The sequence below is a fragment of the Chanos chanos genome, chromosome 12, assembly GCF_902362185.1.
Source record: "Chanos chanos chromosome 12, fChaCha1.1, whole genome shotgun sequence".
Taxonomy (NCBI): domain Eukaryota; kingdom Metazoa; phylum Chordata; class Actinopteri; order Gonorynchiformes; family Chanidae; genus Chanos; species Chanos chanos.
Genome location: NC_044506.1, coordinates 14,327,592 through 14,344,731, shown reverse-complemented (window position 1 = coordinate 14,344,731; position 17,140 = coordinate 14,327,592). Strand labels below are relative to the sequence as shown.

General features: G+C 39.4%; 1 protein-coding gene across 1 annotated transcript; it reads right to left on the bottom strand.

The window, feature by feature from the left end:
• Positions 1-5,223: 5,223 nt before the first annotated feature.
• tnfa (tumor necrosis factor a (TNF superfamily, member 2)) lies at positions 5,224-6,735 on the bottom strand. Its single transcript, XM_030788513.1, has 4 exons — positions 6,559-6,735; positions 6,277-6,304; positions 6,108-6,167; positions 5,224-5,675 (listed from the first exon to the last, which is right to left on the bottom strand). Exons 1-4 carry the CDS (start codon positions 6,733-6,735, stop codon positions 5,224-5,226), a joined length of 717 nt encoding a protein of 238 aa, XP_030644373.1.
• Between the last annotated feature and the right edge of the window lie 10,405 nt (positions 6,736-17,140).

Below are 17,140 nucleotides of genomic sequence, written 5' to 3'. Positions count from 1 at the left end.
AGTTTTTTATCTCCTCCCCCCTCTTTCTCCTGTGTGGAATGCCTGGGTACCTGCAGTCCTGTCAGTAAGTCCCCACATTTCTCTCTCTTGATCACATATGAAAACAGGTATCTGTTTTCCCAGGCTGTTTGCTCATTGTTGTCAAGTGATATGGCATTTGCATCATTTTTAATTGTATCGTCAGTGACCACCTCTGAGAGAAAGAACAAGGGCCTGATACATTCATCCACCAGAGGAAACACAGTCTCACCCATCTGTTTATTTTGTTCGATGCAATGTTCTTACATAATCCTTTCAAGTGAAGTGAACTGTCAGATACAGCACATGTCAGATACAGTACATGTGATGGTGTTTTATGGACAGATTAAGGTCACCTTAACACAGTGTTTCCCCATTCTGTTCCTGGGAGTCCATAGCCTGAACCTTTGAGATCTCTCTCTCTCTCTCTCTCTCTCTCTCTCTCTCTCTCCCTCTCTTTGCTCTAGTACGTCTGATTCAACTCATCAGCTCATCATCAAGCTTTTGATTAGCTGAAGCGGTCACGTTAGATGTGAGACCTCAAATGTATAGAGCTGTGAGAATCTGAAGAGCAGGACTGGAAAACACTGCCTTAAAAGACGTTAGTTTTCACCATGAGGAACAGACTGAGACAGTGTGGTAACACTTTGGTCTAAGCACAAGCTCCATTCACACATGGGCATGTGCTATTCACTCCTGTTAGAACGTCATTAAGAATACTGATTTTTTTTTCTGGATGAAGCTGAAATAGTATCTTAAACAGAAGGGTAAGGATTATTGTGTTGTGTGCATTTTTGAAGTGTGTTTTCTGAAAAGAGACACATGAGCCCGGTAAGAGGCATCCTCAAGGAGCAGGCAGATGTAATGCAATATTGAGTTTTTGATTGTTGTGCAGTTAAGCATTCTGTTGGCTGTTTGGGAGGCAAGTATGTAATTTCGTTATTGATTTTTCTTCCTTTCTTCTCCCCAGCAGAAAGGTCTAGATTGAATCTTTCATCTGTTGTAATCCGGTTAGCTCTTTAGTGACACCTGCCATGGTGGTGATGCCACCTCAGCATGCTTCTCCGCAATGCAAATTCTTTCAACTACATTCCCCCGCAAGCGGTTGGAGAGGAAAATATTCGACATATTCAGAAAAAAAGGTTAAAAAGAGTGGTTTGTGTGGTTTACTCACTGCATGACTTTGCTGTGACTTACTGCATCACGTCATCTTTTTTTTTTTTTTTTTTTTCTAGGCCTCCTGCTTTCTGTTAGTGTCAGTCTCACTTCATGGTAAAATTTAGTGCGCTGCTCTGTGCTTTGGCCATGAGCTTTGGGGAATAAATGCTAATGTAAATTTCGAACATTTCATGTTTGATATCTAAAGGAATAGTCATGGGTTATGTGACAGAGCGATGTTATCTTGAAACCCAAAGCAGCTGTGCAAAACCTTCTTTTTGCTTGTGGTTTGCATTGGCAACTACACACACACACACACACACACACATAAGCCCACTCCACACACACTCTCTCTATCGCTCTCTCTCCCTAGATCTCTATCTGTCTCTCCTCCTCCCCCAGTTTGGGGTTTTTTTTTAGTTTTTGTTTTTTTTTTTTTCTGTCCATAAATGATTATGGAAAGGAACGCATTACCTCATTCCCCGCCACTTGCCCGAACACGCTTTAAGGTGCTCCACTACGCAGATATACATAATCCAGCATATGCTAAACATCAGATGTAGAAAAATGGATGTGGGGAGACCACTCAGAATATAAAAAGTGTAAAATACTGAGGAATTCCTCAAATCGGATTCAAAAACACAAACTCTTCAGAACTTTTTTTTTTTTTTTAAATAAATGTTTCTCTGTTTCCGTCTAGTCCATGACAATGATAGCAGTGATAATGTTTATTCAGACCATCATATGCACAAATATTGACTGTAAATACTATATGTACATGATAAATGTGTTATCTTGCACATACAATATACATATATACATGGTATAAATTGTATTCTTGTGTGGTATTGAAATTATATTTATACTTACCATTATAGATGTCAGATTTTTGAGACGTGAGACGAGATGTGAGCTACAACAGGAATGGTGTCTAAATAAAATTGTTTCCATGACCCATTTTGTCAGCAGTGCATCTTTCACTGTGCCCCTGGGGCTGAGGACAAGTCAATGTTATTAGAGAAGAGGGTGTATTTGGTGCCCTGCGATGGACTGGCGACCTGTCCGGGGTGTTTCACCGCCTTTCGCCCTGTTAGCGCTGGGATAGGCTCCAGCACCCCCTGCAACCCTGATTAGGATAAGCGGCTTAGATAATGAGTGAGTGAGAGTGAGTGAGTGTATTTGGATTGTCAGGTTAAGTTAACAAGTGTTTATAAATGAAAAGGAATTGTGTGTTAGGCCACATCTGCTGGTGTTTGCAGGACCAACTCAGTCTGGGTTGTCTAGAATTAAGCTAGTGTGCTCTCCAGCTGTACAGAAAATCATGCAAATCTCCTTTATTTAAAACTCATTTGTGGTGATTCACAAGAAGTTTAAAAAGGCTGAAAAGGAACACTTTCTGCCAGTAGCATAATTCTCTCAGTGGCATGTAAATACATTCCCTGTGGATGGACATATGATGTAATCACCTTTAATTTATTTAGTTATCAACTTAGAAATTACTTTATGAGGTCAGCAAAAGCAGCACTACAGACAGAGTTCATTCATATTCATATTCTATTCTGACTGGCCATGGTCTATATACAGCTATTTCACGGGAATCAGCCTGTGAATATGTGATGATGTTGAAAAATGCTCGGACTCTATGCTAGGCTGTCGAGGACCAGACCTAAACACCTAAAGGCTGAACTGAGAGCAGGTCTCTCACGGGCAGAGATAAAGAGAAACTGTATTATCCAGGGTAACTGTACCTTTCAGTCCCATGGAAGATCACCAAGACATCCTCCCAGCGACTGATTATCAGGAGTCACATGCCTCTGTATTACAGGTGGCAAGGGTTTCAGTGGGAAAATGATGCCACTGACCGCAACTGGCCCACATCAGTCAAGCCCAGCCACATAAAAAAAGGAGTACCGTGGTTTCTCCGTGATGATTCAGCCGTCATCGTGTCACCGCTGGGTTTTGTGAATTCTTCGCCTTTTCCACCTACAGACCTCCCCACTCTCCTTTCTCACCACAGATACCAGAGTTATCTTTTCGGAGGACATAGGCAGCGTTTGTATGTTTGTGTGTGTGCGTGAGTGTGTGTGAGAGAGAGAGAGAGAGAAAGAGAAAGAAAGAGACAGAGACAGAGACAGAAAGAGAAAGGCAGAGGAGGGGGTTGTCTGGATTTACCAAGAAAAGCCCAGGACTGTGTGTCTGTCTCTGTGTGTGTGTGTGTGTGTGTGTGTGTGTGTGTGTGTGTGTGAGGCTCTGTCACCGGACGTGGTGAAGGGCTGAGTGTTGCAGATCAGGGAGTTCCCCTCATCATTGTGGCTGCTTTATGAGGAAGTATTTGAGTAAATGGAAATATGCTATACGTAGCGTCAAAAAAAAGCAAACTGCAAATTCATGTAAAGTGACATAGGTCTGGCAAACATTGACTCTTTAAGATAATGCAGTCTAACCCTTTCTACTTTTTCCTCTGATGAATATTTCAACTTGGCGTAGACATAAAGATTGTTTACAGAAACGGGGCCGGCATTGTTTCAGGTTCACATTATTTTTTTCTGTTCCACTTTTTCAAGCTTTTCAAGAAGTTGAGATCACTGTAAAAAATCAACTGACATTTCCCATGTTGTTCCTACGGAACATGAAAATGGAAATTCAGAACCTATTTGTAGATTTTCATCCCTTCTAAAAATGACCAGTGTGGTTTTGATGTAGTTCTAAAAATAATCTCTATATATGGTCAGGAAATCAATAAAATAAAAAGCTTATAAGGTTAACCTTATATGATCCAATTCTAAAAATGAAGAGTTTCTTTTTTGTGCTAGCGGGTCAACCATGTATGTGGATTCTAACATCTCAGGCCTTCCTCTGGTTCACTCTAATAACCCAGGCCTTCCTCTGGTTCACTCTGCTGTAATAACCCTGACCATCCTCTGGTTCACTCTAATAACCCAGGCCTTCCTCTGGTTCACTCTACTGTAATAACCCTGACCATCCTCTGGTTCACTCTGCTGTAATAACCCTGACCATCCTCTGGTTCACTCTACTGTAATAACCCTGGCCTTCCTCTGGTTCACTCTAATAACCCAGGCCTTCCTCTCATTGACTCTAATGACCCTGACCTTCCTCTGGTTGGCTCTAATAATCCTGACCTTCCTCTGGTTCACTCTGATTTCTCTGGTTGACTTCAGTATCTTTGGCCTTCCTCTGGTTGGCTCTAATAATCCTGACCTTCCTCTGGTTCACTTTGATTTCTCTGGTTGACTTCAGTATCTTTGGCCTTCCTCTGGTTGGCTCTAATAATCCTGACCTTCCTCTGGTTCACTCTGATTTCTCTGGTTGACTTCAGTATCTTTGGCCTCTTCCTCTGGTTGCTGCTGTTGTGATCTTTATCCAACCACTTGATCCCATGTTGCTCAAGTGGAACGGTGCAGCGCAGGCTTGATGGCCCTGCCGTGATTAAATAAGGAGATGAATCTATGGCTAATAGACCTGAAGATTTTTTACATGATTTTAACATTTGTGCTACATTCTGCTGTAAACACGGGCGCATACTTATTAACTGGAAATGGAAACGTCTTTAATATAACAGCTTTTATTGCACTGAATAGACTTTCAGAAACAATAAACAATCATACAATGTCACTTAAATAAATAAATAATCACAGTGAAAATAAATACAAGTACTTAGTTTAACAAATAAATATTAAATACATTAAATAGTTTCTTTGAGAGCAGTAAAGTCTTAAATGTTCTTACATTCATTCTGCCAAGATAGTTACCCTGTAGTGAAATTAAAACCACTGAAATACAACTATCTCGTACAATAGTGCAATTCACTCGGCTACTCAAGAGCTAGCCTACACAGACTTTTAAAGTTTACATTTGTTTTAATATAAAACAAACTCATTTGTTTCGATCTAGAACAAATTTCGGTCGAATGAGCAGAACACCTTACGGTGAAATAAATGTTGGTTATCAAATGTAACTCGACTCTTAACATTCCCTTCATAGATGTTACTTTTCTTTACTGTCCATCCCAAATTATCTTTCCCGCCTTTACAAAGAAAACACACCAAAGAAGTTTTTGCCATCATCTGTTTCCAAATTAGGCAGAAACTCCTCTACTGTTTCAGTGCGTAGCCTATCCTTGGCATGCAGCTTGAAGACCGCTCCAAGATATACGGCACTATGCCATCTCTCTCCATCGTCTTCACCCTCGACCCGTTTGCAGACTGACTTCAGCCCGTTCAGCAGCGGTTTATAGCTTCCGTAAGAATCAGACCAGCGCGACACCGTGTGGCTCAGCCTAACGATGTCTAGGTCATCAGAGTTGGCTGTGTCGACCTTGCAGTTGACGCTGAAAGAAACTTGGGTGTAGACGAAGTAGAGGCCATCGTGAGGGATAATGATTTCATTGTCGTGCAGTTTTAGATGGCCCTTTGAGAATGACTGTCCCTCGTTATCCCTCCACTGAACGGAGCTGTGTGAGAAGTCAGGATTGTAATCACCTGAAAGGAAAATATGGGAATAGTCAGATTCCATTGCAAAAGACTCAAAGCAGATACAAATGAAACTAAATACGGTTGATTTCTCTCCTACATCTCAAACATGGTAAGATAAATACTCTAATTATCCACGAAATGTGTGTGTTTTTTTTTTGTTTTTTTTAGAACGGCAACAGCCTTCGCCAACACACTTAACTCGAGATATTTTTGGAGCAATGTTTATCCTCAGGTGTCACTGAGGGGTGAACACAAATCAACGCTGAATGAAATAATATATAAAAATATGCTCCAGTCTTTGAAATTACGCTCAAATGTGGCAGATCCTTAGTAGTCATTTGTTTTCTTTGCGGCAACTTCACCGCTAATGCACAGCTAATTCCCCCATTCATTACAACTCACTTCTGAATCAGCATGAAGCTCTGGGACTGGTCTTACCTGCTAAATGAATGGCATCTTTGGAACTTGCAGAGACTTGTCTGAGAGAGAGATGCAAGCCTACAGAGGAAAAGAACATCTTTTTAAATACGTAGCCTATGAAAGGAGAGCCCTTGATGAATTACAGCTGAAAATTGAAGAACTGAAACAATTGTGGAAATGAGCTTACCTTCTCCTTCCTGTTGAATATTCTTCTTCTGGACAGACAAAAAAAAAAAGAAGAAGAAACAAAGGAAGTTAGATTATTCAGACTTAACCGTGGCTATATTGTCTAATGCATGCTTTTATTTCTATACAGTGACATCTTAATGAATGCCAATTCAGTGAATGTCATTCGATCTGGCTTTAGCTACTATGACTCACCAATAATAGTACAGTTTGGAGTCTTGTAATATCTCAAACAGAGAAACCAAAGAGATGTGATATTGAAATACAATGGCGGCTTTCTCACCTGGTGCTGCATGGTGAAGCCTGCAGCAGCAACACATAAAGCCACAGCCAGCAGGGCTGCACAGAGCTTCCAGCTGTTTGAGCACATTGATGACTTCTTTTGCCGTACCACCAACACTTGTTCTGTGGGTAAAACACCGCTCTCCACGTCCAACGTAGTCTGGGTGGTGCTGCTCATTGTAAATGTTTGGTTATGTAGTCCAAATATTAGAACAGAACAGAAGTTTATCAGCAATTCTTTCTATGTCTTCTTCACGCAGGCTGTGAGTATTTTATCGCGAGTGAAATCCTTTGTGTGTATGTTTTCACTCCTCAGGTCTGTTGATTGACTGACTGACTGAGTGACTGAGGGCAGCCATTTAAAAGCAGAAACAGAGAGGGGAAACTCCAGTGATGTCACGCAGAGTGGAGAAAGTGTGAGTGTTAGAGAGAGAGAGAGAGAGATGGAGAGGGGGAAACCATGAAGTTTTTGTATTTGTTAAAACGCAAAAAACACAAGTTCGCGGGTGATTATCCACACAAAAAAACCACAAGCCCATTATCTCTCCACGTCTTTGGGGAAAAGAGACCATGCTCCCTGAAAGTTCATGTTCCTAATCGTAGTTTCCCTCAGCACTTTATTTTCCCTTTTTAGTTGAAGATGTAATATACAAAACTACGGTCATTCTATCCCTTTTCAGGGTTTATCACCGACCTCAAATATTGTGATTTTCTCCCCTGGTTTACTAGCTGGGCCCAATAATAAGTTTTTTTTTATTAAGTTTATTTTTATGTACATGTGAATATATTTGTTTGTTTGTTTGTTTGTTTCAATGTTTACATAGATTAATTATATTATTTAGTCATTAATTATTTATCAATGTGTCATTACCTGGCGGTAAATTGTACAAAAACTTGTATGTAACGTGGTTTCGTTTCTACGTTAAATCCAATTACTAATACATTTTCACGAAATTGTCATTTGAGTGTATTTCAAGCTTTAATTACTATTGGTGGCATTCACAGCATTAATACCGATTCAGTTTTTAAAAAAACTAATTCCAAAATAACAAAACTGCTTTTCCCAGTGATCAGTAGTCTAATGAAAAGCAGAATTTGATTAATCAATTAGTGTAGGACCTGTTTAATTGTTTATTTCTAATTTATGTCCCTTTGCTTTTTATTTGTGCAGTTATTGGGCCTGTGGTTTCTACGTATCATTCTATCTCTATCTATCTCATTTCCTTCCGTCTACTAAATATAGGACAGCCATACTAGTGGCAGTCTTCTCACCCAAATGCAGCCCTCAATCTTTCCCCTCACTACTACAACACTCTCTCAAAATGTACAGTGCCAAAGTAAAATCTTTTCTTTTCAATGCGTTTTATTTCTTTTCATTCTTCACTATATTCCAGATTTTTTTTTCTTTGGAACTGGAAGTGGTTGTCACATCTAAAATGTTTGTGTTCCCATTTCACAAACAGTCAGAGACAAGCATGTTTGTCATGGCCAAACTTCCTGTGTTGCCATGTAAGCTGACACTATGATCAGAACTCTGCTTACCATCGTCCAACTCTAAAAAGACAAATTTACGACAACAAAACTTCCTAGAGGATTTCAATAATCATAGATGAGTAATAATGACTCTAGTATCCTTATGTGTATAAATAGTTCACTGTAAGACAAATATATGCTTAAACATCAGTTAGTCATTCATAAGTCAGTGTGCTTTAGACGGTATCCTTAGTTTTTCATTCACAATAAGATGACTCAGGGATCTCCACAACCTGCCCAGGGGGTAATGCCCACATGACTACATTCATGTTATCATACACAAGATCATATTACAATATCATAGGCTCAGACTCGGCTTAGAAAAGTATTTGTTTATTCTTCTATCATAACTACGATAATATTTACGACTCTACCGTTAGTTATGGGAGAGTTCACTGAAAACATAAGCGAAAACTAATTGCTTCTGATATCGTGTCCTTCATAAAACAACCGCAACAAAACACACCAAGGGGGTAAGAAAAAAAAACCTTGTGAATTCGTTCAACTCAATTTAACTCGTTTTAATACATTAAATGTCCAAATATTGTTCAGAGGAGCTTATCTTGCAATCTAAAATATTCAACAAATGAACATGTAATGTAAGAATTATCATGCAGTGCCCTAATTGTATTACTTGTTGATGATGCATCAAGGATCATTGGTGTGACCAGACGCATGCATATACACAGTAGCACAAATTCAGATGGAAATGATTCATTGGGAAAATAATCTTCATCTCATTTTGACATTATGGTGGAACGATGTAATCATTTTGCTCACTGAAATATTTCCTCAAATTATAAATTACATCTGCTATACAACACTATCACATATCTACTTGCACATAAATAAAACCTGTTTTTTTTTCAGTTTGAAAAATCTGAAATGATCAAAAAGGACCAAGGAAATACCAAAGGACCATGGTCTTTTTGGATGAGACAAAAATGAAGTAGACACGCTTGCTGAAGTAATGAAAGGGCAACAGGCCACGTTGTCATGATCCATAAATAGTAACGCATATTGAAATGTGGGACGACAAAGCAGAGAACATGAAGGCAAACAGGGTCTTGTTTACATGAAGTAGTACCACTGTATTTGTTTATCAGTATACATGAACTTCTCTTCAGGTTTGCCCCAGTCGTGTTACCTCTGTGACCTGGCAGCACAGGAATCCACCACTGCGCTGACTGACTCAGTACCAAAGTGTCTTATGTGGGGGTTGTGGTTGTGTGCAAGGAAAGCTTTTTTTTTTTTTTTTTTTTCTTTTCCAGTGAACTGACTCAAGTGAGTAGTTTAGTGAAGTCATCTTATAAGAATGATCTGAATTAACTGCTGGAAATAGATTACAGTATGGGCATTCAAAGCATTGTTATGGTGATGCTAGGGTGAAGACAAAACAAGGAACACCCCCCGCCCCCCCCCAAAAAAAAGACCAAAAAAGAAAAAGAAAAAGAACCCCCACTAAATTGCAGTTTAAAAAAATCGACATCAGATTCTACATACATTTCATTCCAATACTGACATGTTTCTGCTGTAAATCATCTTAAAATAAACAAGTGCATTTTATGTGAATTTCTAAAGAAAGAAATCAAATGATTGATGCCTGAATTGCGGGTGCAGCGGTCACAAAAACAGTGAGAAAAGGGGGTCAGTGTTTAAAACCATGAGGACATATTCCAAACAAGGGAAAAAAAACTCCTAAGGATAAGAAGCAGTGATAAATCAAAGCTCACTTCACAGGGACAGACAAACACTAAATAGCACAGTTAAAATTCATAAAACAACATCCTGACAGTTGAAGAACTGAATATACTATTCTGTAACCAACTCTTCCAGGGAGAGCGTCACAGAGCTGATGGTAGGCCTGATACTCAGAAACAGTTTGTGGCCAGGGCCAATGAGTAACAGAAGATAACTTGGCATACTGAGTTCAAAAACTGGACTTTCAATCATTGAAATAAAGTATATGACATTCTGAGTCATGTTTTACAATATGTTTGTTTGTTGGGAAACAGCCAACGGACGTCTTAAAGTTATGTTGCTCGTTCTCAGCTGTTTAACATAGTAGTAAATCTGTTATGGTTTCAGTGACCATCCTGCAGGATCCCAAGGAATACACAGTAATTTTCAGCAACCAGACACATCCTAAGGAGCAGTTGCTTCTTCAAACATTCAAGAAAGGATTCTGAAACACTTGAAGTCAAAAAGCCCTCTCTGGTCTGTCCACTCACCATATCTAAACATCATTGAATCTATTTGGGATGTCCATTATCCTGCCATGCATAGTTTAAAGCTTAAATTCCAGTTTTCAAAGAATATTTGAAGCTATGCTAAAGGCAATGGACATCCTAATTAGACAATGAATATTCAACCATTATTGGGTGTTTTCAGTACTTTACCTATCCCTTTACTCCATTCTTTTAAAAAACATGGTCAGAAGCATTGTCTGTTGGTAGTAAGTAACCACAAACCAGTCCGTAAGCACTGGTGAATATAAGGCTTCACACTGAAGTAACACATTAGCTCTCATCATTTCCTCCAAGTGCAGTGATTACGGGGAACCCTATTTCAAACCACCCTGTGATGCTGTTGTCCTCTTCTGCCACTCAGAGAAGAGGCACTGGCGCCCACACACCCATCTTGTTCTTGGACCAACTGCCATTGAAAATTTGCTGTTTTCTGATATGTGAAATTTATTTTTGGAGTGGAAACCTCTCATCCCAGAAAAAAAAATATATATGTACATGGTCTTTTGGCTTTTCTCACCCCCTGAATGTATTCCACTGGTCAGTGGATAGTTACTGCCACCATCAGTTGTAAAGATGTATGTAAACAGAAGTATATTTTTGACATTTGGAGGAGGATCAAGAAACAAAAGCGCAGAAGAATGCAAAATTGCATCATTTGTTTAAAAATGTTAAAATCTTACAGTGGAATTTAGAAATCAGCCAAACAAACAAACAAACAAAAAATATTTAAATAGCACAAAGCACATAACAACCAGGTAGAAGCAAAACACTGAAATGGCTTTGCCAGAGAAACTTCTATGCAAGAAGGCACGAAGTATCATGCTGGAGGGTGTTGTCCTGTTATTTGACAGATACATTTGAAAACAGATAAATGCTATTAAGGGGTCAAGTTAAGGTTGTTCACAAAATTCCACACCCAGTGTTTCGTACAGAGCGTAGTTCAGCACAGAGAGCTACTGGCTGTACTGTAAGACTCTTCAACCGCTTTATTGTAACCTGTAGGCTGGAGAGAAAAGAAAATGTGTGGGCTAGGAGGTGACTACGTGCATACAATATTTTTGGTACACACTGATTTTTTTTTTTTTTTCGAACAGGACTCCCCCAACATTTTACCTGTCATTTGCGGGCTTGAAACCAAAGGTAGGTTACCTGCCCATGTGTTGATGGAATCGGTAGTGAAGTCCCTGATATGAAAGTTGTGGTATGCTCTCATTACATTAATATGCAAAACTGTTTAAGGAAATGGCTGCACTTTCCAGTGCAGCGGCAGAAAACACATCATTTCATGAAGTCACTGGCAAACCACATAAAAGTGCCTTTGAGTTGAGATGTGTGGGGGAACTGAGGAGGTGTGACTGCAACGTATGCTTCATCAGAATAGTTGGGACCTGAAAGTAGGCCATTCAAAAATAGCCAGGCAGATCCATGTTCATCTTTAAACGTGGGTCGATTTGTGAGTATTGGTTAGAGATTTGGGGCTGAAAAGGGGAGAATCCCCATAAAACACGTTACCTTGATTCACCTGTCTCCTTTACTAGTCTATAACAGGTACAGCAAACACAGCAAGCCTATGCTAAATTACAACAAGGTGTTTTTTTCAAACACTCAATACACAAATGATTTTCATAAATTTCACCAACTAGTTTCACCATCTTTTCACTTCTTCTTCCAAATATTAAATGAGAGCATGTTATGAGAGAGTGCGGTCTCGGAGCATGGTAAGTGAAACTTGATTTCTGTCCCAGGGAGAAACATCAAGTTCAACGGGAAAGGGAAAATTCAGATCTGATGCAATATTAGCTTTCTACTCTCAGGTCACAAGTCTGAATTTTTATCCTTGGGTTACGAAGGATAATAGAATGATTAAGATCTAAACATAGCAAAAACACCATATGATCAGCAGTTCCTTATACTAATGAAGCTAACCATGAGTGAAATGAATGACCATTTTCTGAGGAATCAGTGTTAGACGGTGTTGTAGTACTGGCTAGAGTGCTAACAAAGGTGTTCACAGATGTAAGACAGGGCTAAAGGGGAATTTAGATTTCTGACTCATCTGAAAATGAACCAAGAGCTTCCTGTTTTCATAGGTAACCGCAGTTTCAGGGTCTCTGGGGAAAAATGCCTAGGTTCTACGCTTCAGGTTGGGACTTCACAATGACAGTTTTGATCTTTTGTTTGTTTGTTTGTTTTTTTACCCTTTTGAATTCAAGAAATTTTGGTTCCCAAGCTTTTCTTCTCTGTGTTAAGGTAAAAAGTTCACAATCATATGCTATTTTTAAATTAAAAAGTTTTTTTACATCATAGTCCATCTCATATATAAAGTAATGTATTCACTTTCACCTCTGAATTGAGATCGAAAATTGAGTCACCATCCCTAATAATAACTGAACACCCTTGTTTGAAAGAGTGAAGCTGAGGATGAAAATGAAAATGAGATTTGAAGACTGAGTTGGTGAGACAATGGGCATGTGACATCTCTGTTTATGATGCCACCATGTGGTCAGAAAGTCAACAGAGGCAAGCACAGTATACCTTTTTTTCCCCCTTATACTGTACAAATAAATACTCAAAGAACCAGCCTAGCGAAAGAGATATTCAGAGGTATTCAGGATGGTCTATCTGTAGTTGACCCATAAGTCAGGTCTAGCTGAACAGTTTGATTCACTCTGTCTGAAAGTACCATCTCTGTTTATTTTTATTTTAAGCACATAGTAAGATTCTAGGTATTAGTTTCTACTTGCTTTGCTATCTTTGGGGACTTTCCACCCACCTGAGGATTAATTGGGCTTGGCCTGACTCATACTTGCTTATTGGGTGGAGGAAGAAAAAGAACAGGATTCAGAGTGAAAAATGCTCTTCATATTCAGTTGCTGAGGGGGAATTTCATAATCATTTTTGAAAATCTTGAAATGGGAAAACTGAGCACTGATCTACCAGCCCCTACCCCTCCCACATGCTCTGAGATATAAGTTCTTTAAAAAAAAAGTGTTAATGTTGTCCTCATCATAGTTGGAGGGGACTCTATCCAACTGTGCTATTCAAATAAATTTCAACTGAAACAAGGGTGTCAGGGTTCACAAAAATAGACACTCCAGTCACATACCAATTTAGGCTGTGATAGCAACTTAGACTGTGATAGCGAGCCCTTTACAGTTACACCCTTTCAAAGAACTATCGGTATGTTCCTATTAAGACTTTAGCTGGCCATAAACCAATAGCTAATATAAACATGTAAAAGATTCTTAACATAAATTTTTTAATTTTGGGGTTATTAGAAGGGCAGCTGATTAACCTTTTGTGAAACAGGTAGTGAATATTACAAGTTACATAATAACCAAAGTAACAGCCTTTATGTGGACTATCAAAATAATCCAAGCACCCAACACCTTATATATGGATATTGTAAGTAAATGAAATATCACATATAAACATTAACTATTAAAATGTGCTGTCATTGTTTTTTATCTGCTGTATTGAAATGTGGAAGAGATAAATGTGAGTTACAATATGACTTGTCGCAACCACAAACTGCCCAAACTCATTACTCAGTGTGTCCGAATGCCACATTAACTTCCTGTCATGTCATACCCTTTTTTTCAGGAATCTGAACTCATAATCAGCTTCACAGAACACATACCACTGACCCACATGACATTAACAGCATTATAGACAGGGTTTCTTTTTCAGCCTTCTTTAGTTTGATTTTTTTTTCTAGTGCCCCTTGATATTGTCCATTTTAACATAACTTAGAACCACGAAACAGTTAGCCTTGATGAGCCTCTATGTCTCTGAAATAGCTTTGCAGTCTTGCTAGGGAAGGCTCTGAGGCATGGCTGGGCTGGCATCCCTTTCTTGCGTGTTGTTTTGAGTGTTCCGTTCATTTGTTTCAAAACCACTTTCTGTTTCAGCCACAGACCTGACCAGTAGGTGTTTGGACAACATGGGTCTGTCTTAAAAACTAATGAGCAGCCTTGCTCCCTACCGCCTATATAGGCAGCTCACTAGGTAGTCAGCATTTTAACGAAAAGATGTACGAAACCTTATTGAGACACTCTAATTAGATAGCAATTGCATAACCAATTGTGCCTACCCCTTAAATGTGACTGGTGTTTACTCATCTGAGCAATGATCATGAATAGCCATAGAACCTCTCCTTACAGTTTTCACTGGCATTTATAGGAGTACAAAGCAATGGCCATAAATCTTAGCTAATTATCCAAGACTACCTCATGTAGCTGGGACAGTAAGTATTGTTACCCCACCAATGATTTTTGGCAAAATGATTGTAATAACCCAGGGCTAACTTCAATGTGCTCCATTAGGATATTTCTAAGATTCAGCTGAGGGAGGTAAGCATCTTTTCCATCAGCCTTATCCCTTACAAGCATTAGCTTGACACCCTGTACTCTCCCCCCAGCCATACCAAGCTAAACTGTGGCCCGTTATCTGAGATTAGTGTTTCAGTAATTTCACACTTATCATATTGTGATTTGAGATGAATAATTATGGTACTTCCTGTTTTTTTTAGCCATTCTTTCATTCATTCATACTGTCATGAACTTTGATTGGTAGTCCACTAAAATGAGATAATCCTCCTGGTCAAAAGTGAACAGGTCAGCATCTATCTTCTGCCACATCCTTTCCAGAACACTGTATGAACACTTGTCATGAGATGGCTCCAGGACCACTTTTACATGTGTCTATAGAAACTGTCACTGGTAAGCTTATATCATAGTGCCTGACTATGTAGGCCTCAGTGAGTGTCGTTTTCAGTTTGTTGAATGCCCACTAATGATATACTTGCCACTGCCCCAAGTCATCGTCTCAGGCGAGTCCACTTAATGACTCGGTGGGCTGAGACAGTTATGGAATGAACTTGATAAGTATTGTGACCATCCCTAGGAATCTTTCCACATCTTTTTTGCATTCTGAGCATTTTTCTGATTGCCTCTACTTTGCTCTGATCAGGTTTTAAGCTGTCTTTTGAGAACATGACTGAGATATTTGATTTCCCAATGCCAGTTTTACATTTCTCTTTGTCCAGTCAATAATTCTTTCCCCTAGCTCTCTCTAACACTTGCCTTAGTCTCTGATCATGCTGTTCTTTTGTCTCTCCCTAGATGAGTCTGTTATTACCGTAGGTTTCGACACCTTTGATGCCTCTAAAACAGCTGTTTCACCGTCCTGTGGAAAACGCCTGGTGTGGAATTTATCCCAAATGAAAAGAAGAAATCTATGGCAGTCAGAGGTATTTTTACAGAGCTGGCATCATCTAGCTTGAGCTGTCAAAGCCCTGAACTTACATCATGTATTGAAACGTATTTTGCTTTAACAAATCTCTGTTATTTCCCCCACTGAGGGCAGCTAGAGATGTCCACTCATCACCATTGTGCTGGGATCATGAGGGCCTGTACAGGCACTTAAGTTCCAGTTAGACTTCTCTACGATCATAAAACGAGTTGTTTTTCTCTCAAAATGACTGGTATCTGTCTTGCTCAGAGAACTTTTGGAACCTCATGCTCATTTAACTGAATTGTGTGCTTTCCCTCAAGACAATTTATAGCTTCAGACACATCTGCATATTCAGTGAAAATGTCCATTTTGTTACTTTGTTCTGTGCCTCTGGAAAGGCCATTTCCCCCACATACTTGAACTCGACCTTTACCTCTTTCCTCATCACAATGAATGTCACTATATGTCCTTTGTTCTTGTATCTCACTGTTAAGTTACACTTTCCTTTTACAGGTATTGTGTCTGTTTCACCTATGTCTGTGTAAGTGAGCAATTTCACATTTGTTACTTGGTAGGTGCTTTTTATTGAGTCTCTGTAACAGGCCACAGGTAGCTATATTTGCCTGTGCACCAGTGTCCAGGTCGAAGCTAACCCTTGCATCCTATTTTCAGATCTGACGCCCATTGTTTCTTCTTTTGGAGTGTTTGCATGACACTAGAAAACAGGCAGGATCTGTGGTCTGTGGTGCGTGCACGTTCTTTGATCTGCACATACTTGCAAAATGATTCATTTTGTTCACAGCTCTTCAAAGACTGTTAACCATATATCAGATAACTACGTGATGCATGCTCAGTTCCACAAAATTTACAATTAAACTTGCTTACTTTGTCCTTTTCACTTATTTATTTTGTTTCTATGGTGTCTCCTTAAGCTTCACAGTATCGACGTGTCGTGAGCAGACGCTGGTGCATTTTGTTCCTTGCAATGCGTCTGCTAAATGAGAGCTTTTGTAGTTTCGAACGCAATGCATATTTTCGTACCTTTGTCGAGAGTGATGTCGACTTCTCTTAGCAGTCTTTCTCTCAATGCATTTGACGGAATCGCACAGCCAGCATTGTCTCTATTAAGAACTCTGGCAATTGTCCAAACTCCAATTACTTTATCCCTTTTTCGAGGTTTCGATCTATAACATACTGACTGATCGACAGGTCTCTGAACAGCCGTGAAAAATGTGTACCTCTCCTAGCTCATGTTTTTTTTAGAGTTACAGTACCAACTGAATTTCTCTCGTGATAAATGTCATATCATCACAGTCACCCTTAATCGTGAGTATTAAAAAGTTAAAAGTTCATGTGATACATTGAACGACATTTCAGGTCCCTCTCCTTCTAGATGGGCTACTGAACTCTTTGACATTGCAGGCTCTGCAGCCTGCTCCACCCTCTCTTTCTCTCTTTACCTGGGAATGAGATGTGGTGACACTGTGGCCAACTGACTATATAATCTGCCAATTAATAGTTCACATTTGAAAGAAAAAAACCCCAGAACCGAACCGAATTTGAGGT

Coding starts and splice junctions, on each gene's coding strand:
- tnfa (XM_030788513.1), bottom strand. CDS start 6,735: ATGAGCAGCACCACCCAGACTACGTTGGACGTGGAGAGCGGTGTTTTA. Junction 6,168..6,276: donor TATTCAACAGGAAGGAGAAG/GTAAGCTCATTT, acceptor TTTCCTCTGTAG/GCTTGCATCTCTCTCTCAGA. Junction 5,676..6,107: donor AGATGCCATTCATTTAGCAG/GTAAGACCAGTC, acceptor TTTTCCTTTCAG/GTGATTACAATCCTGACTTC.